This window comes from Chlorocebus sabaeus, chromosome 25, assembly GCF_047675955.1.
Source record: "Chlorocebus sabaeus isolate Y175 chromosome 25, mChlSab1.0.hap1, whole genome shotgun sequence".
Taxonomy (NCBI): Eukaryota; Metazoa; Chordata; class Mammalia; order Primates; family Cercopithecidae; genus Chlorocebus; species Chlorocebus sabaeus.
This window is the reverse complement of record NC_132928.1, coordinates 10,336,023-10,361,204: the sequence shown is the minus strand read 5'-3', so window position 1 is coordinate 10,361,204 and position 25,182 is coordinate 10,336,023. Positions and strand designations below refer to the sequence as shown.

Here is a 25,182-nt window from a genome sequence, read left to right as displayed (position 1 = left end):
TTGAAAACTGTACCAAACAAGGTTATAATTTTTGTTTTCAACAGTCAACCATATTGTAAAGCGCTTAAGAGGAGAACAATAGTTTATTGTATTTACTCAGTTGTGATCTATTATAGCATATAAGCATGTTTTGATTAAATTGTGAATTACCATTTTGATTATAAGGTATCCATTTTCCTCAACTATATTTAATAGATGTTTTAAATCACCTAAGGTAGGGGCATATTCAGTAAAACTCAGCAATTAGTTTGCTGTGTTGATTTAGATGGAAAATACTGCTTTTTTTTTTTTTTCCCCACTGTGGTAATTTGGACTCTTTAATTCAAGTGCCCAATAAAGATTTTTATTTCTGTGACATGCTTTAACTATATTTACAATTAGAGATTTTCTTAGTTTGTGTTTATTATCAGAATTTCCATTTAAAAATACTTTTTAACAAGCCACTTATGATTTATATGATAATATAGTTTCTTTCGGTGTTTTAAAAAATTATAAAAGTAATAAGATTTGCATAGTGCCTATACTTTTGGATTCACTGTTTTTCCACATAAAGTCCATGTTTATATTTTTCAGTAAATATCTATTCTAAAATAAACTAGGCAGTTTTTATTTAGGCATCGTAAACAATTGAATTCCTCTGTACTCCATCACTTAGGATTCCTATCTGAAGCATGATAGTAGGAGAGCCCTCTCCTGATAACGGTAAATCTGTACTACAAGTATGCTAGTAAGGAACCCTACTAAAAACAGCCACTTTGAAGAAATAATGTACTTCTTTGGTAAGTATTAGGTATGTTTAAATATGCACTAGTATGAAAAAGTTTTCCTAGATATGGTTTTTAAAAAAGGAACAAAAATGGACTGTTTTCTACAAATCACAGTGTAGATTTTACAAGAGTTAAAGTCAAAATATGTTCGAAGCAAAAATAAAATAATTTTAGACATGGTTATTTCTAGCTGACACAAATTATTCCCAAGTGACACAAATGATTTCTGAAATTTATTCAGCAGATATTTAGCATCTATTCTATGTCAGGCTTTGTTTTTAGCACCTGGGCTATGTCTGTGGAAAGGATAAAGTCCCTGCTCTCAGTGAGCTCATGTAGAGACAGAAAATAAAGGGAAATTAAATGTAATAATTTCAAATAGTGATAAATGGTATTAAGACTGTTAAATAGAATAATGGGATAGAGAGTATATGTGTGTGTTGTGGGGTAAAAGGGAGGTATATTTTCAGTTGGAGAGTCAAAGAAGCTCCCCTGAGAAGGTGACACTTGAGCTGAGACCTAAATGAACAGTCGGAGCCCACCATGCAGAAATGTTGCAAAGAGCCCTCTAAGTAGTGGGGATATCAGATACAAAGTCACTCAACTAATAATGAGCTTGTCCTATTTAAAGAAAAGGAAGTGACAGATGTGACTGGAACCTAGTGAATGGTGGGAGAAGTGGTATGAAATGAGGATAAAGAAGAAGACTGGTGCCAGTTTGTTAATTTAAAGGTTATGAATGACCTTTGGATTTTATGACTTTAAGGCAATACAGATCAAAAACAACTTGGTATGAAGCTGAATGTCAACTCTTTTTTTTAAACCTTAGACATTTTATTCTAGCTTAGTATTTTACCAATGTGTAATGGGTTGATTGATTGATTAACTTAGGAACCACACAGATGTTCTTTGCCAAACATATTTATTTATTGTGGTAATGTCTGAGGAGTTTTATACCAGCTAATAAAGTGATTTATTTGAGGAAGAAGGTGAATGAGTATAACATATGCGACAGTATTTAGCTGTTTAAAAAACAAACTTTTATATTTTATTTAAATGTTATTCTAACATTTTAGGAGATTTATACATTCTTGGTTATGCTTTCTTAGCAAGAAAGTTCTAAATTATTTTTGTCTCGTTAACTTTTCTCAATTACTCCGTTTGAAGAGAATTTTAATTTTCTTAGCTACCACATTAGTAAAATACTTACATTGGGATTTTACCTCTACTGAGCATCTATCTCTAATTAAGGTATTGTCAAAAAAAGAAAAGTTAAGTGAATGTCACTTTTTTCCATTAATGGCTGAGTTCCCAGAATGATTCACATTTTAGCCTATGATATCATCCTTATTTAAGTATTTAGACAGACAAATAGCACAGAAATAGCAGCGTCAAATGAAAAGGGAAGTAGAAACAATCCAAAAGGGTAACAGGCTCATTTGAATTTTAAAGTGAGTGTTGTATTTTTGATATTTTGATTTAGAACTTCACCGTGATTTTAGTGACAGTTTGACTACAATTTGGGGTTTCATTTTGTCTGACAATGACTATTTGGAAAACATCTCTCATTTTCAGGGATTCTGGGAGGAGGAAGGTTTGAATGCTTTCTGCCTTCTCTCCCCTTCTAATTCCAATTTATCTACCTTTCTAGAGCCACACAGCTTCTGGGGTCAGAAGGCATATGGGGTTGTGGGATAATTTGTGCTCTGTAGGAGTCCTACTATAGAGTTGTTGCAAGATTTTATAGTAGGAGAGCCTGGATAAAGAGCAATGAAGGAAAAGCTCAGTCTGCAAAAATCTGCCCTCCTCACAGGTTTATGTCATAAAATATAATTCTCAGACAATAATGCAATATTAATTAGAATTCCAAAAATATTTTTAAGGATAATTATTTGAAAGTAGTTTAAAGTTTACTAAATTTTTTGATAAATTTATTGGATAATCAAGACCAATAGATGCCTGAGAATAGCTAGGACAAGTATGAAAACACAGACTAGTAGTAATGATGGTAAGGAGAGGAGAACTTACCTTACACAACTTCAGAATATGCTCTAAAACCACCATAATGTGATTAATGTGATACTAACTTAATAGATAAATAGATTAGTGGAACAAAATAGAGCCTTTCTCAACTAAAGCTCTTCAGCTGAATCACAAGACATAGAAAATTATTTGAGTGACTGTTCCCCTGCCCACCGCATGTATGATATAAAACTAGCAGCATTCTATATGTGTTGGAGGGAAGTCAGTTCATTATATACAACATATGTCTTAGGGCTTAATTCTCTCACAGAAATCAGGTTTAGAGAGACTAGATAATGTAACTATAAAATATGTGGCAAAGATAAAATTTCACTGTTTGCTGAGAAGGGTGTCTTCCCCTTCCCTCCCTTTCTCTCTCTTTTAATAGCACAAGCACAATTGGCTATCCCATGGAATAAAATGAATTTGAATCTTTAGGTTACTCCATGTATGAAATTCCCCCAAAATTCAAGGCTTAGATATAAAAATGAAAACAAAAATCTTAAAAGAAAATCTGGGCTTTTACATATTAAAAAAGTATGGGGCCAGGCACGGTGGCTGACACCTGTAATCCCAGCAGTTTGGGAGGCTGAGGCGGGCGGATCACAAGGTCAGGATATCAAGACCATCCTGGCTAACACGGTGAAACCAAGTCTCTACTAAAAATACAAAAACTTAGCCGGGCGTGGTGGCGGGCGCCTACGTAGTATCAGCTACTCAAGAGGCTGAGTCAGGAGAATGGCGCGAATCTGGGAGGCGGAGCTTGCAGTGAGCCGAGATCGCTCCACTGCATTCCAACCTGTGTAACAGGGCGAGAATCCGTCTCAAAAAAAACGTATGGATTGGCAGGAGCTTCTTAAGCAAATCTGGAGACCCAGAAATTTAATTTTTTTTTAAAAAGACATTATATCAAATGTGGAGTATTTTATCCAGTTTTTTAAAAAAAAACCTTAAATACATAATAACGTAATATCAATATTCAAAATAGACTTGGAAGAAAATACCTGAAATAAATGTAACAAATATTTGTCAATAATACACAAGGTACTCTTTTAAACAAGAAAAAAATTGAAACCACAATAGGAAAAAATATAGCAAATGGTATCAGTCAGCAATTCCACTTATGTGGAGTTATAGAACAGGCAAAAGAAATCAATATTGATAGACTCACTCAGTAGTTGCCTGGGAAGTTTACGGGAGTTGCTTGTGAAGGGGCATGATGGAATTTTCCAAGGAAATAGAATGTTCTATATATCACTGTGGAGATGGTGGCTGCCTTGTAAAAGGTAATTGAACTGTACACCTAAAATGTGTGTAGTTCAATATAGTTTATATATGTAAATTATACCTCAATAAAGTTGGTTTTAAAACTTCAATTGATACTCTTAAATGGTAACATTTTAATGTATGTTAGCACCTACTGCTATTAGTGCTGTGGGCAAAAGGACATTTTTGTACCTTTCCTGTAGGAAGGTGAATTTTTACAACTTTTATGGAAGCAACTTTGAGACATCTATTAAGACAAAAATTGTACCTTTTAATCCAACCTGTTTCTTCACTGTTTTCCATAGGAATAAAAGTTCTAGAGATAAAAACATGTATGCATATGTTTAATGAAGCATTGTTCTTAGTGACTAAAAACTGGGTGCCAAATTAATTCCCATTATTAGAGGAATGGCTGATTAAATTGTAGAATATCCTTATCATAGGATAGAATATAGCCATTAAAAGGGTAAGTTAGAACTATATCTGATGAAAGGATTTCCATGAGCTATTGTTGAAGGAAAAAAGAATGATGCACATAATAGAATCAGATAGACTACTTTATTTTTATTTTTGAAAAGCTAATAGTGCTCCAAGAAATAGCCTGTAAATATCGTGTTTTTATGTATAAGAATAACATTGAAGGATATATTTCAGATCATTTACGCAGTTTCCTGAATGTAAAGGACAAGATGTGTGAGGGAGTTGGAGAGAAGAGGAGGAATGGAGAGATGAGTAAAAAATGAATGAGATTTACATTAAAAACATCTAAACAATGTGTGTATGTATATATAATTTCATATTTTAAAAATTTTATGTGTCTGCATAAACTTAGGGAAACATTTAACTTTTTATGTACTGACTTTCAGAGGTATTCATCGTATCCATTTAAATTTTAGAAACCGTGTTACGAAGTAATGTTTGTATGATTCTATTTGAGTAAATAAAAGATCCCCTGTATATGAATTTTTGTTAAATTTTAGTCAGCGCAACTTTCTTGTTTCCAGGTTTTTTTCAGTTTCTCTGAGAAACATTCCAAATATAACCTTCTTGATGCCCAAGCTCCTTAAGTGGATGTCTATTTTGGGGTGATATGATCAATATTGAAAAATGGTGTAATTCTGTTCCCTTCCAGCACCACCCACTAGTCCTAAAGATTGTATGCATCCCAAGGCCAATGACAATTGAATATTTCTAGCTCCTTGGATATGTTGAGGTTCTACTTGGGTTTTTCACTAGAGAAGAAGTACAAAAGCACGTTCAGGTCTCACCTGTTGTCTTTTAACCATCTATTTTTGTTTTTCAATTTAGCTGCACATTTCGTGCTTTTACTTTACTAACTTTGGTAGGTGACAGTATATAGCTAAATTTGAGATGGCAAAGTGGCGGAGGTATTGGTTTGGGAAGAATCATGTGTCGGGTTCATCAAAGGGAAATATTGTCATTGGTTTAGAGTTCTTTCAACTTACTATAGGCACTTTTGTCACTGGAGGTGTTTTCTTTGGCACTCTGTTTTTTCATCATTACATGAGGAGAAAGCAGGGCATGCCAAGGGATAAGCATTATCTTCTGTGCAACTCTTTTGTTTTTCATATTTGGAAAACATTTGTTCTCTGTGTTTATCTTATATATCCCCCGTGCCTCTCTGTGTTTGCCCACAGAAATCTCTAAGATTTTTTCTTGTTCCCCTTTCATTTACATCTACCAACATAGTACTTGAATACAGGATCCCCTTTACTCCGTTACAGTTTGGAATATCTTGATGGTGTGTGTGCCTGTGCACATATGTGTGTGTATTTTTTTTTAACCAACATAGTATCCCAGAGTATGAATATACAATGAATGGATTAAGATTCACTGGTACTGTAACTGTTCTACCTCTTAAAAGATGGAGGGAGTAGGTAAAGATGATATGAACTGGCATTAGTAAATTTTAATGGATTAAATGTAAGTATAGGATAATTAATACAATATACATGGGAGTACTTTTAATATGTGTTTAACTTATAAAACTTAGAGGAAATTGAAATCATTTATTCAAAACACTAATATTTTGAGAATTAAAGCATCAATTTTCATATTCCCTTTTCCTTTTTTTTTCTTTTTTTGGGGGTGGTTGTTAAACAGATCATATACTCCTATGAAAGGAGGACTCTCAAATGTATGGTTTGACAGATTTAAAATAAGCAATGACTGCCCGGAACACCTTGAATCAATTGATGTCATGTGTCAAGTGCTTACTGATTTGATTGATGAAGAAGTAAAAAGTGGCATCAAGAAGAACAGGATATTAATAGGTAAGACCTTTAAATGTTGGTAATTTATAGCTGTTCACTTTTGTCTAATTCTATACATCAAATCTTACTTGGAGCATTATTTAGAAGCACTTACATATCATTTAATGCATTCATAGTTTCAGATAAACTTTACATATTGAGGATTTCAAAGATATTAGAATTATAAACAACAGCACATGAAACTTTAATTGATTTTCTTTTTGAATAATAACAGATTTTGAGAATCTTGTGGCAGTTAAAATTTTTCTTCTAGTTTAATTTTCAGTTAAGAGATTATTCATTTCAATTTTTAAAACATTTTACTTCAGTTACCTTAAGTCTTGTGAATATATTTAAACAACTATTGCCATTATTAACATATACAGTCAGAATATACCATTAAATTTATGAAAATTATAATCTTCAGAGTTAATCTCACAAGAATAAAGTATTTATAAATTTTTGTTAGACTTGTCTTTAGCAAGCCCTGTTCCTAAGGGAATATAAGTAGCTTTATATAAGCTCTTTATTCTGCTTAATACCTTTTTCTGTTTCTGTACTTAGCATATGCATAAATTATTAAAATCTCTGTTTCTCTAACACACACAAAAGTGAGATGGGGCGTGTAGAATATGAGTAGTACACAACATATTTTGGTGAAAGGATTTTATTTCCATCTGTAACTATTTAACTTATAATGGGTTATATTTAATGATGAAATTAAAAAGCAAATTAAGTATCTCCATTATGTTCTAAATAACTTTAAAATGCACATTGAAATTCTTTATAGATGGAATTTGAGTAAACTAATAAACTTTCTTTGTGTTTATTGAAGTACTGAACTATCTGTTGAGTCAGGAGAGGCAACTTGATATAATGGATAAAATCTATTCTATTCCGTGTTGGTGTTAGTTTCCACTTTGTTGAAAGCAGCAAGGCCTCTAGCACCAGTAATATCACTTTTCTGGTCCTTAGTTTCCTCATTATGTTTAACTCTGTATTTCTATGTTTCTATGCTTAACGTTGATGTGTAACTCTAATAGAGAGAAACGTGGAGCACTATGGGAGGACTAGGAAGAGCATAGGGAAGGGATGCCCAACTTAGTCTAGGGGATTATGAAGTATTTTTTAAGTCCCCACTATGTGCCACACAGTATTATAGATGTTCACAGGGACATGCAGATAAATAAAACAGGATCTATCTGCCTTACATATTTCTTACAGCCTGAAATGGCCAATAAGATTCTTAAAGTGGTAACTGTAATGCCAGCCAGGCTGTGATGAGTGCTCTAATGTGGTATAACTAATAGCTTTTCAAAGCAAATGATAGTGTATGTTTCTTTTTATTTCCCAGGACCTATCACAATGCCTGGCACAGAGCAAATACTCAGGAAATCTATAATGAATAGCATTACCCAATCAGTAAATTGTCGATTAGTACCATAGGAATTCAGAGGAAGTAGTAGTCATATGCATTTGGGGCTTTAAGAGGAAGATTTAATAGAAAGATGGCAGTGGCATTTAAGATGCACAGATTATTAAAATTTTAACTATTATAGTGCAGAAGTCTAGGTATAGGGAATGTACACTAAAATAGAAGTAGACAAAGTAATGCTTTTTGTTTTTGTCTGCCTGGACATTAGTTGGCAGTAACAAAGTTTGCGTCTGACTAGAAAGTACCTGTTGACTCAGATAGCCACAGTAAGAGACTAGAACATGATGAAATAATGGTGACAAAAATGAGTTCAAATCTGCAGTCCACCACTTCCTAGTTGGCTCACCACTTATTACCTACACTTAATTTTTGCTACCTAATCAGTAAAGTGGAAATAATAATATCTGTTTACTGAGAGATGAATGAAATATTTGGTTTATTCTAGTCTCTCAGTAAATGCTCTGTTCAGTTTTTATCCTTTATGTTGTAGGTATAATAACATGTAATAATTGGTAAAGGATCATTAAATAATGTCTTCAAGTCATAGTTAATTAGAATTATACTTTGAAAAACTAATTTGGTAGAAGGGCGTAAAAGAATGAGAAGTCTGACATGGAGAAACGAGTATAATATAATGAAAGTCTGAGGTGGTGTGGTGTCAATAGGAAAATAAAAGATTAGGATAAGAAATTGCTTAAAAAAATAAAATTAGTCTTCATAAGCAAAAAAAAAAAAAATAGATAAAAGGAGAAAATACTCTGAGTAGTACTCTTAATGAGTGTGTATTGAAGAGTTTATCACAGTGAATGGTAACTGCTGTCCATTTGTCTCTTGCCCCATCCTCTCTCTTCCTTTCCTAGATCTATTACTTTATCTAGTTCATCTTTGAGTACTAGAGATACTGTGGGTATTCTGCAGTATATTACATTTTTAAAAATCCTAGTACAACAATATCAAATCTTTTTAAAATTTTAATTTAATTTTATTTTAAGTTCCAGGATACATGTGCAGGACGTGCAGGTTTGTTACATAGGTAAACGTGTCATGGTGGTTTGCTGTACCTGTCAACCCATCACCTAGGTATTAAGCCCTGTATTCATTAGCTGTTTATCCTGATGCTCTCCCTCTCACCACCTCCCTGACAGTCCCCAGTGTGTGGTGTTTGCCTCTCTGTGACCATGTGTTCTCATGGTACAGCTTCCAACAGTAAGTGTTTGGTTTTCTGTTCCTGTGTTAGTTTGCTGAGGATAATGGCTTCCAGCTCCATCTTTGTCCCTGCAAAGGACATGATCTTGTTCCTTTTTATGTCTGCATAGTTTTCTATGGAGTATATGTACCACATTTTCTTAACCCAGTCTATCATTGATGGGCTTTTGGATTGATTCCATGTCTACTATTGTGAATAGTGCTGCAATGGATTTATGTGTGCATATACCTTTATAATACAATGATTTATATTCCTTTGGGTATATACCCAGTAATGAAATTCCTGGGTCAAATGGTATTTCCGATTCTAGGTATTTGAGGAATTGCCACACTGTCTTCCACAACGGTTGAACTAATTTACATTTTCATCAGCACTATAAAAGTGTTCCTGTTTCTCCACAGCCTTGCATCTTAAAAATTCAAAATACAAAAATTCTTGAATTTTTATTAATTGCCACTCTGACTGGTGTGAGATGCCATCTCATTGTGATTTTGATTTGCATCTCTCTAGTGATAAGTGATGTTCAGCTTTTTTTCATGTTTTTTGGCTGCATAAGTGTCTGCTTTTGAGAAATGTCTAAAGAGTCATTTATGACAAACCCACAGCCAGTATCATACTGAATGGACAAAAGCTGGAAGCATTCCCCTTGAAATCCAGCACAAGACAAGGATGCTGTCTCTCACCACTTCTATTCAACATAGTATTGGAAGTTCTGGCTGGGGCAGTCAGGCAAGAAAAAGAAAGTGTATTCAAATAGGAAGAGAAGAAGTCAAACTGTATCTATTTGCAAATGACATGATCCAATATCTAGAAAACTCCACCGTTTCAGCCCCAAAGCTTGTTAAGTGGATAAGCAACTTTAGCAAAGTCTCAGGATACAAAATGAATGTGCAAAAATCACAAGCATTCCTATACACTAACAACAGGCAAGCAGAGAGCTAAATCATGAATGAACTCTCATGCACAATTGCTACAAAGAGAATAAAATTAGGAATACAAAGGACCTCCACAAGGAGAGCTACAAACCACTGCTCAAGGAAATAAGAGAGGACATAAACAAATGGGAAAAAACATTCTACGCTTCATGGATAGGAAGAATCAATATTGTGAAATGGCCATACAGCTCATAGTAATTTATAGATTCAATGCTGTGCCCATTAAACTACCAATGACATTCTTCACAGAATTAGAAAAAAACTGCTTTAAAATTGGAACCAAAAAAGAGCCCATATAGCCAAGATAGTCCTAAGCAAAAAGGACAAAGGTGGAGGCATCATGCTACCCAACTTCAAACTATACTACAAGGCCACAGTAACCAAATCAGCATGGTACTGGTACAAAAACAGACACATAGACCAATGGACCAGAATAGAGATCTCAGAAATAAGACTGCACATCTACAACCATCTGATCTTCAACAAACCTGACAAAAACAAGCAGTGGGGAAAGGATTCCCTGTTTAATAAATGGGGCTGGGTAAACTGGCTAGCCATATGCAGAAAATAGAAACTGGACCGCTTCCTTACACCTTATACAAAAACTAACTCAAGATGGAATAAAGATTGAAATCTAAAACCCAAAATTATGAAAATGCTAGAAGTAAATCTAGGCAGTACCATCCACAACATAGACAAGTGCAAAGATTTTATGACGAAACCGTCAAAAGGAATCACAACAAAAGCAGAAGTTGACAAATGGTGTCTGTCTAAACTAAAGAGCTTCTGCACAGCAAAAGAAACTATCATCAGAGTGAACAGACAACCTACAGAATGGGAGAACATTTTTGTAATCTATCCATCTGACAAAGGTCTAATATCCAGAATCTACAAGGAACTTAAACAAATTTACAAGAAAAAAAAAAAAAAAACATTAAAAAGTGAGCAAAGTACATGAGCAGACACTTCTCAAAGCAGAAACAAATCTTAAATGAAGTTAAACACACACATAAAAACAGTAGTAGGAGAGGTTACCTGTTTGAGCACCTATATTTCCTTAGAGGGAATCATGTCTTAACAGCCAGATCGCTCATAAACCTCAAAAAAAGTCACCTGGGAGAAAAATATAACACAAACTTGATTTTGCAATGTCTGTAAGTCCCCTAAACCCCAAACTTGGAGCTCACTGAATGAAGAGAATTTGTTTTTCCATTGTTTTCTTCTTGAGAAAAAGATGTATTTTGAAAATCAGTGCCTTTGATATCTTTTCAAAGTCTGACAATGTGATTGATTAAATCAAGTCTCTTGTTGAATTTTTCTAATGCTCCAGGGTAGTTTTCTGATTGACAGTATATACAGAAATATTTCAAAGTTCATTGTAGAAAAGCCAGCAGAAATGACGAGTCAATAATAGGCACCAAAAAAGAAAAAAAAAAAAAGCTATTATTAAAAATTTTAAGTAGAATAGCTTATACTTGTAATATATGCATATGTGTACTTATTATGTATGTTATATATAATCCAGTTTTCATGGGTGATATAAAAACTATCAGAAATAGTTTTTATAGTTTAGAATTACGATTTTTAACATATAAAAACTTTACAGTAATTAAAATTTTGTCATAACTACACATTTGATATATTTTTTCTCATAATGGAAATGAAATTACATAAAAGTTATTAAACAATTATGAAAATAAATTTAACATTCACTTAAATACCTGTTGTTCTTTCTTTTGGGTCTTCCAGAATGATTTTTTTGTTATTCTTTACCTTGATTTTTAAGGGAATTCAAGAAGATATCCATGTTTATAAAATCTAAGTTGACCATTTCTCCCCTTTTCATTCTAATGTGTGAGTTTACAGCCCAGAAATAGGTTGCTAAAGCTATGTTTTAATATTACATGAATGCACAAAAGATGGTAAGTAAAATTAGAAGTGAAGTAATTTCAAACATTTCCTGTGATATAGTTAGTGAAGTTGAAAAAAAACTACATACATACATTTTTCCTGGTTCCCATACCCCACCAACACAAACTTGAGCTTTTCATCAGATACAGAGGTTATTCTGTTTGTGTTTTTAAATGCATTTGTCTACTTACACATGATATATAACTGTTCAAAGTATATATATCATAATATATGTGGCAACAGAAGGTCTGTACGTGAACACATGAATGATGATTTAATTAAGCAGTTCTCTTCCCCATTTATTTCTCGATACCAAGTAGTATGCGTACTCCAAAGTATAGTCATTCAGTGAAAAAAAGTATTTAGTATTTCTTTTGCTAATGAGTCGGAGGTACTAATATATGTGTGAGTCCCTCAATCACCCTGTGCAAGATAAATTCTTTTAGGTATGATTAGGGTATCCTAAGTTAGAAACTCCTCTTTCGTATCTTTTTTATGAGGTGAAATGAGATACTGTACAGACAAGAAGTATTATTATGTTCATGAATAATCAAACTTTCACTCAATTTTAATATTTTAGTCTATGGAAAAAAATTTTATAACGCTTCTTTTTAAAATGGGGAAAGATTGTGCAAGTAAGTATGATCAAACCTCTCTTAAAACTGGTTAATACTGATCTTTTTTTTTCTTTTTTGGAGACGGAGTCTTGCTCTGTTGCCTGCCCAAGGTGGAGTGCAGTGGCAAGATCTCTGCTCACTGCAACCTCCGCCTCCTGGGTTCAAGCAATTCTCCTGTCACAGCCTCCCGAGTACCTGGGACTACAGGCGCACAACACTACGCCCGGCTAATTTTTTTTTGAGATGGAGTCTCACTCTGTCTCCCAGGCTGGTGTGCAGTGGTGCGATCTCCGCTCACTGCAAGTTCCGTCTCCCAGGTTCACGCCATTCTCCTGCCTTGGCCTCACGAATAGCTGGGACTACAGGCACCCGCCACCATGCCCGGCTAATTTTTTGTATTTTTGTGGAGATGGGGTTTCACCATGTTGCCCAGGCTGGTCTCGAATATAAGGTCCATCTGAAGGAAAATAGCAAATTTCACTGGCCTCACAGACAGAGAAGGAGCCATCATCTTTTGTCATGAGGTCAGTGCCACACACATCCATCCCAAGGATATTAAACACCTGGACAGCTAGCTGCTTCCTTTGTTCACTCAGTGAGCACATTATCCCCACACCACCTAGTGAGCAGTTGCTTTGCATCCTTCCATCTATTGAACATCTATGCCAACCATACAGCCTCCCATGACAATGGAACATATATCCTGTCCATGAAACTCTTCTAGCTTCTGGAATGGGTACAGAGCGTCATGATGATTAAGATGGCTTAGATCAGCCAAATAAATGGTGCTTATCTCAAGCCAAGAAAACAGCTTTACCTCTGTGACCCCGTGTATTCTTCACTACCATTGGTAACTCCAGTACTTCTGCTTCATCAATCATTTTAGCAAAATTTTTATAGCCATCATAAGAAAAAGTGTCTGACAGAGGAACACCATGGCCAGCCAACTCTTGAAATGCCCACAACTTATTAGCACATTTCAGGATGGCTTGAGATCAGTTCATCAACTGGCATTCCACCTTCTCTAGATGGTGCGAAACATTGATATCACCCAAGGGGTTGGTACTCTCACTGCCACCACGTGGGGTAAGCAGTTGATCCATAGACCTAGTTTCCTTGCTGGATTGTTGACACCACCTCATGCATCACCACAGCCCTAAAGTCTTCTCACAGCATTTGGCCTTCAGTGCTCACAAGATCTCTTTTGGGGGTAGTGTTCCTGATGCCATGATCTGTCAAAAACCACAACTCGGCAGCCAAAAGAGCTACACATCTTGATCTGCTAGCTCTTCCTTGCCTGGATTATTTCCTCTTGAGTATAAAGTTTATCACTTGATTATGGAAGATATTATAAAGAATAGAGGAACAGCCAGATGAAGAGATGTATATGGCAAGGTCTGGAACGGTCCTGAAGACAAGAGCTTCTGTCTCCCTGGAGTTGCCTCCTGGCACAAGGAGGCAGTCCACTAACCTTGAATCTCTGGATTTTCTTAAGGTCTGGGAGCCAATATGAATTTTGTAAGTTTATTTCACTTTAAAGCCAACGATTCTTACATTTAGCTGAACATTTTTAAGATTCTTAATACGTATTATCAAATTCCTTTCACAAAAAATTGTACCAGTTGATACTTCCACTGCCTTTAGTAGAATTAGAACCTTATTACATTGAATAATATGGTCTTGAAAAAATTTTTCTCAGGCTGGGCACAGTGGCTCATGCCTGTAATCCCAGCACTTCAGGAGGCCGAGGCGGGCAGATTATGAGGTCAGGAGATCGAGACCATCCTGGCTAACACGGTAAAACCTTATCTCTACTAAAGAATACAGAAAATTAGCTGGGTGTAGTGGCGAGCGCCTATAGTCCCAGGCAGGAGGCAGAAGAATTGCGTGAACCCAGGGGGCAGAGGTTGCAGTGAGCTGAGATTGTGCCACTGCACTCCAGCCTGGGGGACAGAGTAAGACTCCGTCTCAAAAAAAAAAAAAAAATTTTTTCTCAAGTACACAGGAAGTGGTAACTAATTTTAATTTGTGCTTAGTTTGTTGTTTTCAATTCCATTATAGTTTGACATAAAAGACTTTAAAAAAAGACATTTTATAATTTCTTTGAAATAATTTCTGAGTTTAAGTAAGTTTTCTCATTAGAATGTGAGTGAATATAAAATAAATTTTCTACTGGTTTTTCTAGTGTTGCTTTTTTTTTTTTTTTTACTGAATTATTTGACTCATCTGGAGTTTATTTTTGTTTCTAGCATATAATGAAAGACTGTTTTCTGAAGTACCAAGAGAACCTTGTTAAAATACAGTCTTACTTATAATTCTAAAGCAGCAGTTATATGGTCAGTATTTTGTTAAGCCTTTTTTGAATTTATGAGAATAAAATTTCTTTTTGGAAGATATGTTGACTATTATGAAATTATAAAATCTAAGATTTATTAATTTCATATTGTAATATATAATATACCAAATTAAAGTGGGGGTAAAAACATATTTTGTGAGATAAGCTAATTAATGTCTATAAAGCGTCTTTTTTCTACATTGAGATACAGAAAGAGACCACAGAAGTGCAAATGCAGTCATGTTTGCTTTTGTTAACTGTATAATTCTTTAACCAGCCAGTGAAAATAAATCTTCACTAAGTTTTATGGAATTATACACATGCCACAAAACACACGTTTCTTGAACTCTTATACTGTGACAAAACATTAGTCCTGTTACCCCACTTTTCATATGCGGGATTCTTCATATACATGAGTTATTGATTCATAGAGCAAATAGTATTCAAGTCTTTTGTTGCAGTTTTTTGTTGCGGTTGTTGTTTATCTTAGTGATCCAGCTGAACTTCTCATATATGTATTCCCTGAGTTAGAAACATCATAATTACAAATGCCCTTAAGGTGACAACATATAACGTAGTTAAGAACTTGGGCTCTAGACTCAGAGTGCTGAGTTCTAGTCCTATATTCCCCAGTTTGTAGGTGTCCAGTCTCGTTATTCTCTGCGTCTTGGATGGTAGTAATAATACCTACCTTTTAGAGTTGTGAAAGTTGAACTAGTCAGTTCGTGTGAAATACAAGTGTGTCTGACATGTGATGTTGAAAAAGTTTTCTTGCCATTATTATATACTTCATACCACCCATCCTATGGGCACCTAGATAGCAAAAGGCCACACTGGAACAGTGATACTACTTGGAGACTTACAGATAGCTCAGTTGTTTCTTCCCTACCAGCTGCTTGCTTTTTCCTCAGTGGTATATGAGCTGTGCTTCCCTCTTTCTTTTTCATTGCTCCTAGATTATTTAAACAAGAGTTACTGTTTGGTATTTTTCTACTAGCGTTTATACTTTTGTGCAGTGTCTATTAGGATGCATTTAAGTTGTTAAATCAGATTTAAGTGCTATTCATAACATTTTAATGAAGGAGGGATTCCATGGGAAATAAAATAAAAAATGCATTTGAGATTCCAAACAATTTTTATTAAGCACACACAACCCACAGGAATAAAGTTAGGTAATTTTTTTTTTGAAACAAGGTCTTGCTGTGTTGCCCAGGCTGAAGTGCAATGGTGTGGTCATAGCTCATTGAAACCTAAACTCCTGGACTCAGCAATCCTCCTGCATCAGCTTCTCGAGTTGCTGGGACAATAGGCACATGCCACCATATCTGGCTGTTTTTTTTATTTGTTTGTTTTTTGTAGAGATGGGGTCTCTCCATGTTGCCCAGGCTGGTTTCAAACTCCTGATCTCAAGTGATGATCTGCTTCAGTCTCCCAGAGTGTTGGTATTACACCTGTGAGCTACCATGCCTGGCCCAGGCTAGGTTTCTTTTAAAAAATAATTATAATGGGAAGAACTAGCAAAATGTTAGATTGGAAAAGAAATATGAAGGTAATAGGTTCAAAAGTTGTTACCCTTATTCATTTTGTTTAATAATCTGTTCAGATTTCTGATTTAATATAAGACAGTACGTCCTAATGGGACCCAATCTCTGAGAGTGTAGTTGTATTTGTGTAACTTTATAAACAGAACTACTCTCCGTATCTGATGTCGATAGCAGCCCATTCTTTCTTTGTGGTTTTATTTGATTAGTGGTATTTTGTTATGTTGAACTCAGTTTTAGAAACAATTTTTTTTTTTTTTTTTTTAAACAGTATATGATCTTCCACCTTTTCTAGGTATTGTGTCTAGCTTGGACTGGTCAAAAATGATACTTCTCACATTATATTTTCAAATTGTCAGTAACATTTTAAGTGCTGGAGTATAAAAGAAACAGAAATTTACAGTCTAGTAAGACAGATATGCAGATATGGAACTGAAAGTATTCTAATACCGTACAGGTATTATTGAAGAACAATGTCGAAGGTATAGTGTAAGCAGCAAGGAGAAAAGTAAATCTTTCTGGGAGTTGGGAACTGCTTTGTTGAAGTGGCAACTGAGTCTTAAAGAATAATTGAGAATGTGACTGGTAAACAAAGAGACAGACACGTTCAGGAAAGAAAGCAAAGGACACGTTAAATCCTTCCGGGAAATGGTTTGGTGTACATCCCAAATCCTAGTATCATTAAATTATATACATGGAGTGAATGATGTGATCAAATGGGCATTTTAGAAAGATTATGCTGACAACTCTGGAGGGCTGACTAGTCAGTGTGAAGGTCAGAAAAACAGCAAGAAAGGAAATTCAGTAGATCTAGTAGAATGATGAAATGCTAAACCAACACACTATTTTAATGAGTAAAACTGCATTTAAAATTTTAATCATCTGTGGGGTTTAGCTATAAAAAGTTTTTGTTTTCTAAGTTTTCTGCATTGGATATGCACTGCTTTCTTAATAGAAAAAAATAATAAACTTTGTTAAGATAGGAAGAACTCAGCAAAAGGTTCATTACAGGGGATGTTCAATTAAAGGGGGTTCCTTGGAGACATTCATGGATCTTCACTCTGTACATTAGGAATATAAGAAAAATGTTGATTTTCTTTAAATTTATTTTTGTGTATTTATGCTTCATATGATTCTACCAGACATTAAGATCAAACATGGGAAAACAGGCAATAAAATATTGACTTTTAAATTACTTTTTGAAAGTTGGCAATATAGTCATTGACAGAACCAGGATTCAAATTCTGTATTCTGAGAAAATAATTAATAATAGATTATCCTGCCTTCTTCTGGCTTTATTAACATATTAAAAGTGTCCAGTGTGCAGAATATAAGCATTTTATTGTCAGTACATTCTCCATCACTATTAAAGCCTGTCTTGAATGCTTCATTTCCTTCTAGTTTGTTTCTGTATAAGACAGGAAACTGGAGAAAGATATATCATTTTTCCCTTGTGTACTGTTGTCCTTAGAAAGTACATATGGTAGAGATAACCTTAAATTAATTGGCATCTATATTGCACTAGATAGTTTTAAAATTGCCATTGTATGTCAGTGTTTTATATTTAGGTAATGTTTTAAGTTCTGAAGTTGTTTTTATATACATTAGATCTCTTGGACCTTGCAGTAGGTAAAATAGGATATAATTATTTTCGTTTCAGAGGTGAAGAAACTAAAATTCAAAGTGATTCCTGGCTAATATAGAGTTGGGACTAGAACCCAGGTCCCCATAATACCTTCCTTTATTGGCCACTAGGTGGTGATAATTTGTTGTTAAGAGAAAATACTGATATAATTTAAGCTTAACTTAGATCTAGGAAGTATAGAACCTGACAAATGATATGAACAGATTTATCCAAAATGTGATAATATGAGCATATTATCAGAATTTTGAAGCAGAGAGAATCAAGTGCTTCTGGAACTACACTTGAGTAATTTACGTGGATGATCTAAATATCCATCATGATGGGAATGGTTAAGGGAATGATGGCCCATTAATAGAATTGAGTATTATGTAACCATTAAGTACTATATGTATATACACATAAAAGGCACTCAGTAAGTATGTGTTCAATTAAAAATTATAAAATTTTGTAATTCTGTAGAATTTCAAATTAGTATTACATGAAAAAATAAGATAAAATTGAACATGTAAACTGTTAAAATGAAATTTAAGAGAACATGTCAAAATTATTTTTTACAAGAAACATTTTGTACAATGGATGTACATTAATTTTGCAGTAAGATTAAAAATAAAAATAAATGAAGCAATAGTTAGAATTCCCAAGATGAGGTCTAGCATCAAAATTTCCAGCCTGCCTTTTTCTGAACTTGTACACGTTTTCTCTATAGCCCAGCTGGGAGCTAAAACTTCAGAATGATAGCATTCTTCTATTTTCTTTGAGCATATATGTATTTTAATTAAACATTTTATGTTTCTTCAACAACTAGTAGGACTTTAAAGGCTCTGGACTGTTGTTCTAACAGTTTTCCGTAAAGGAAAATACTTTGTTTATCCCACAAATTTTGTATGAGAGGAGATATACAAATAAATATATTAGTCATAATATCTGTATTCCTAAATCTGAAGAATAATTATAATAGTACACCAATTAAATGGAAGAACTGTTGAAATTTAGAATGGTAATGGACTTTATTGCATGTTTAAAGCTCTTTTTAGTTGATAGCACACTTTAATTGTAAGTGGATTTTTTAAAGGATTTTACTTTCAGATTGATTATCTTAATGTTCCCAATATAGTCTTTTTATAGATTGTTTCTGTTTTATTTTATATAAAGAGTTCATAAAGCCAGGTTTATTATTTTTTAACATGTTTTATTCAGCTTGTTAATCTTAAGTGTATGTTGAAATGTTAACTCTTGACATTTTAAATACTTTGCCAGCAACCGTAAATACCCGTTATAACCATTACCTACAATGGATTTACTATTTTGGTATTTACTTATTGAACAGTAGATTTTATATCATTTTTTAGACTCTTAGGTAGAAAATTGAATTCAAATAACTAGTTCTTTGTGTTAAATTTTTTTCTATTAGGAAAAAATACACAAAGTCCCTTTTCACAGTAGTGTCCTATGCTAAAGGTCATTGTATTGTCAAAGATGACTAGTGAGGAGTTACAGATTACCTCACAAAATCATAAATGGGAAAGGGACTTAGATTAAATTTTAAAATACTAATATTTCAATGAGTATATTTTTCTTCATTGTAACTTATGAGAATTGAACATGAAGTTAAATCAGGATGCATTTATGTGTATTCATAATGACATTTTATGTGTGGGTAAATGTTTTCTTTCTCTTTTTTTTTTTTTGTTTTGTTTTGTTTTGTTTAAGTTGTTACCCTCAAAGGGCTCTGAAACTACATAAAGTGATTACATTCCCTAGTCAACAAAAATGAAGTGTTTGTCACTTCATATGTAAAATTTTCTTGATAGGTATGCTTTTAAAATCTCTTTTTAATGTAAGTTTTTGCCTACTAATCTTTTATTTACATTTTATCTTTTTATCTTAGCCTCAAAATTATCTGTGAAATACTAATTTTATTTTTGCTTCATTTGTAAATTTTGAAGCTTTTTTCAATCATTTGTACAGCTTAGATGATCTAGAACTATGGTAGCCACTAGCTACATGTGGCTCTTTAGTAAAAATTAAATAAAATATAGAATTTGGTTCCTTGGTCACACTAGCATATTTCAAATATTAGTTATATTTGGCAGACACATAATTCAAGCTCTTGAATTTCTCAGAAAAAATGATAAATTTGCTCTTGCAGCCTTGGTATCTATTGCGTGTAGATTTTTCTGTAAGTAGTGACCGTATTTTAACTTTTTGTTTTTACCCATTATATTTAATTTTGAATTATTTGCCACACAGCTGTGATTATCAGACATCTGATTTATGGCATAAGAGATTTTAAAAATTAGACATATGCAGTGAGATTTTGTTAGTGGGTCTGGGATTGGGTCTAAAATCTTTATTTTTAAGAGGTCAGATTAGGAATGATGGGCCTGGAGCACACTAATCATTCATTCCTAGATTTCCTAGGATTTCTTAAGCTTTACTTTTATATCAAATTAAATTACCAAAAACTTACATTTTCTGATGATAAATTTGTCTCCTTGCAGAGATATTGTTATTGACTTACAGTTACATTAAGTTCATTTGTTTAATAAGTATAAGCACTTTCTGTGTGCCAGACACTGTTGTAAGCATAGAGGGATACATTAGTGAATAAAACACAAAAATCCCGGCTCCCATAATCTTTAAATTCTAGTGAAAGTTAAGTCTTTATGTCCCAGAATTTTATGAAAAGAATCAGCAACAGAAGCGGCTGTATGTAGAATGTCTGAGTTTGAATTTTTATGTTTAATAAAGATCCATTTAATAAATTCCATTGAGGAATTCAATGCTAAGAAAAATTTCTAGTGTGACTTGTTATGATTCCTTCTGTTAAAGAATATTGCCTTGCTACAGAGAAACTGTTAAATGCCCAGTTGCACAGGTAATTACTGCCCCCACCCTAACATCATGGTCTATAAGTCTCTTTTTTTGTTCTCTGTGTCTCACTCTTTGCTCAAATCCCATCTCTTCCTCTCTCACATTCTCTTCTATTTTAGAGATGTAGTTTTATTGTTAACAGTGTATTTGATTTTAAGCAACCCGAAATTCCTTTGTAAGTAAATGGGCTATAAAGAACAGAAGGGGAGATTGGAAGAGATGAAGGAAGTGAGTGTTTGCTAAGATTTATTCTGTGAACTTTTAGGAAAGCTATAATTGTGTTTTGACAGATAGGGATTCTTAAGCTGAATGTAGATTCCTGTATTTACAGTAACTGTACATTTTTAAAGCTCACAATTTTAGTTTTTATAACTGATTAAGTATTTGTATTTAAAAGGTTGATGGAAACTCTAAAGATTAGTCCATCTGTCTTGTTTTATTATAAATGAAATCCAGCATTTTAAATAATTTACACAAAGATATTCAGCTAGGGAGTATCACAGGCAGGACTAGAACTAAAGTTTCCTTAATGTTGTCTCTCTGATAAGCTTAAGAGATATTTGTAAGTTTTTTACTGCTTTCATTAGAAACCCATAACATGGTTTCTAAAAATTCAGTTAAATTTTTATTGAGTTACTGCTATGTGCAAAGCACTATACTCACCACTGGGCATGTAAAGTTGAAACTGACTCATTAGTATGTGTGCACCACAGAGACACTTTGTTCAACTAATCATAAGCACTCAATGAAAATTTGATTATTGAAGAAAAGCTGTTTGTTACTCTTAAGGGTTTCAAAATCTAAATAATTTATACCCAATAAATTAGATCGATAAGAATTCTATTTCAAAATGTCTTGGCTTTACAACCCTCATGATGTTATTACAGAGAAAACTTCATAAGCAGAGAGAAATCTATAACTAGAATTGTGGCAAAAACCAGTAAGAGTTGAGAATTCTTTCTGTGTACTTAGAATAAATGTTTACCAGAAATGCTAATTTTGTGTATTTACATAAGCTGTTCATATCTAAATGGGACATGTCAAAGATTTAATGCACAAATTCATGGATAATGCCCAGTGGCTTTTAACCTTTTGGAGAATCTAATGTACATTTGCAAATTTCACATATAGTGTTAAGATGCTTACGCTTTTTTCTCCCCCACCAAGCTCATTTATGAACTTCTAATTAGATGTATCTGCATCTGGAGTTATTGGGGGTATTTTGAAAGAGCCATTCAGGTGGCTCTTGTCCATGGTGAGCTACTGCTACAATGAGACCTTATTATTTCTTGCTGGTATGTTGAAAACCGCAGATAACTTTTATTCATTATTTACTTAGTGTGCCTTTTTAAAAAATCTAAACTTTGCCAGACTGGTAATCCTCTCTCCGGTATTTGTGTTCCGAGTCCAAAATAATATTACCTGCCTATTCCAGATAAAGTAGTCCTATTTTAACAAATATCAAGGGATGGTAGAAAGTATATTAAACTCTGTTGCAAAAGATCTGAATTCTGAAATTACTATTAATAGCTTTATATCCAAAATAATGTGTACCTAATCTTGGGCCTCAGTTCCCTCCATAAATAAAAGGTTATTATAGTAAAGTCAAATTTATGATCTCTTAAGAGCTCAGCTTTACAGTTTGTTAAGTGAAATAAAGCAGCAGACTCGAAATTAGGAGATTTGAATTCTACATCAAAGTATATTTTTGTGTTTCTATGAGTGTGTGGCTACATGATTAACATTCTATATTTTCTCATGGAACATAATGAGATGTCATTTAGCTTTCTCTCAAGCCTAGGAATGTTACACTGAGTCACTGACTTGTCAGGCCTGGAATCACCATTCTCTCTGCTGCCGTCACCTCATACACCTATCTCCATATTCTGTGTTGGATGTGTTTCCTCATCAAAGTTCCCCTGAACAGGAAGGTCTGTGTATTTTAATCTACATATGTCCAGTGACTGGCATAGAGTTGGTACATTAAAGAGACAATAACAGTTTGACTAATGTTTTTTTTCAAACTTTGGTTTTAAAAACTACATATAGGCATACATGTTTCATTTTTATTATACCACCGTAAGTTAGTTTCCAAAATAATATTGTAATCCAAAAATGTGTTAACTAGCTCCTCAAATTTTTTTTTATCATTCTTCTTAATTCAGAATTCTCTAAGCATCTGTTATATAGCAGACACCAGAAATATAACACCTCATGGAGCTCATAGCTTAGCAAGTAAGACAGAAAGGTGCAAATTATTAATTGTAGTTTCAGTGTGAGGGTTTCTGTAGGTATAAACAAGATATAAGTAGATATTGAGAATTTAAGTAATGCTTGTAATATGACTCATTTTGAATTACGATAGATATTTTACTTGGTGAACATGATATATTTTTGTGTAATCCTAGCTCCTTGTAGAGCACAGCTCTCTTTACCGGTAGTGATACCGGTGGTGACATAGAGGGAACAGGGTTATTTACGCATCTCAGGCTTTTGTCTATGAAACTTACAGTAGGCAAAGTTTGTTTTTAGCATTCTCTTTCAAGGTCTCCAAATATTTTAAAAATATGAAAAATTGTTATATATCATATCCTAAATCATTATTTTATGTATTCTCCTTTTTCTGTAAGTGTGTTTTTGCTTTTAGGAGGATTCTCTATGGGAGGATGCATGGCAATGCATTTAGCATATAGAAATCATCAAGATGTTGCAGGAGTATTTGCTCTTTCTAGTTTTCTGAATAAAGCATCTGCTGTTTACCAGGTAAGTTCTAGATTTTTTTTAAAAAAATGAAATATATACATGTTGAAACTAAATCAAAATCGGTAATAAAACTGTAAAACACACACACAGTTGATATAAATTGAGCATTCCTGGAATTCGTGGCCAAATGAGTCATAGTGATTAAATTCCAGCTGATCATTAATGTTTTGGAAATCCCCTGTACAAGAAATATTGTTAAGCAAAGTGTCAAGGAGGAAAGGATAATTATGGCTGTGGTTGTGGGGGAGCATATATGTAAATTTTATACATATTAAAACTGCATGATGGTTATAGCTGGGTTTGCTTATTGCATCATGAACATAATCAAAACAAAAATCAATTACATAGCTCATACTTATTATGCAGCAATATCCTCATCTGTGAATTTGATGTAGCTTCAATTATAATATTACAGCTTCAGTACCAGAAGTGGAAATGATAAAGCAGATACAGAATAGAGAACTGAAATGTAATTGTCCCCTTAGTTGTACCTTAGCTCTGTACTCCTCCCTCCTTCCACACTGTGAAGAAGTCTGTCTGCCCAAGTCACTCAGTTTCTTCAGGAAATGCTTTGGCCATTTTTGAGATGTCCTCTATAGAGTAAATGTAAGTGACACACAGTTACAAATTGAATGGTGTCAGGAACCAGCTGAGTCCCCAGGCCTTGCCCACCAATGTATACCTCAGACAGCACTCCCTCTGTCTTTTTTTTTTCCATTAGTTATTGAAGCCTTGGTAAAAGTGGAATTTTCCTGCTCTCTCTGATTTCTAAGAATGATCTTAAATGGAATTTCTTAAACTTTTCTGTCTTTATATCTTCTTCTCTAGGCTCTTCAGAAGAGTAATGGTGTACTTCCTGAATTATTTCAGTGTCATGGTACTGCAGATGAGTTAGTTCTTCATTCTTGGGCAGAAGAGACAAACGCAGTGTTAAAATCTCTAGGAGTGACCACGAAGTTTTATAGTTTTCCAGATGTTTACCATGAGCTAAGCAAACCTGAGTTAGACAAATTGAAATTATGGATTCTTACAAAACTGCCAAGAGAAATGGAAAAACAACAATGAATGAATCAAGAGTGTTTTGTTAATATACATGTAATGTCTTTGTGAAAAGTGATTTTTACTGCCAAATTATAATGATAATTAAAATATTAAGAATAACAATTTCCTGACTTATTATTATTAAAATGCTTATCACTGTAGAGAGTAGCTAATCTTACTAATGAAAAACAGTAGACAAACATCTGTGCATAATTTTTCAGACACAATTCTGTAAATATTTGGAAACCTTTTAAGTATTTAAACCTTTAAATTTTTGAAATAAAGTATTCTAAACTAATATAAATAAGGACAATGAAAAAACATGAAAGGGCTTAGCATAGTGTTATTTTTTCTTTTCTCCAACTTTATTTAAATTACCTTTCCAAAGATATTTGTGTTTATGTAATTTTCCACAGAATAACATTAATACTCTATGTTTATAAACCGGTTTCACATTATCTTATTTGATCATCACAAGAGCTTTGTGAAGTAAGCTGAGAACTTGTTACTGGTGTTTAGTAATAGCAATAGAGGGGTTAAAGACTTTCCC

The 25,182-nt window shown here is 33.7% G+C and overlaps 1 protein-coding gene and 1 pseudogene across 3 annotated transcripts in view; one reads left to right on the top strand and one right to left on the bottom strand.

The window, feature by feature from the left end:
• Nucleotides 1–24,755, top strand: part of LYPLAL1 (lysophospholipase like 1) — a 38,016-nt gene extending 13,261 nt beyond the window's left edge. For 2 of the 3 annotated variants that reach the window (XM_007988413.3, XM_037985558.2), the window contains exons 3-5: nt 6,180–6,349; nt 23,476–23,591; nt 24,420–24,755. In XM_007988413.3, coding sequence (XP_007986604.1) covers nt 6,180–6,349; nt 23,476–23,591; nt 24,420–24,656 — 523 coding nt within the window. In that variant the 3' untranslated portion in view covers nt 24,657–24,755. The remainder of the gene's footprint in view (nt 1–6,179; nt 6,350–23,475; nt 23,592–24,419) is intronic. The other variant, XM_007988415.3, reaches the window with a different exon arrangement.
• On the bottom strand, nt 11,174–17,359 carry LOC119619698 (beta-citrylglutamate synthase B pseudogene; annotated as a pseudogene).
• Nucleotides 24,756–25,182: the final 427 nt, after the last annotated feature.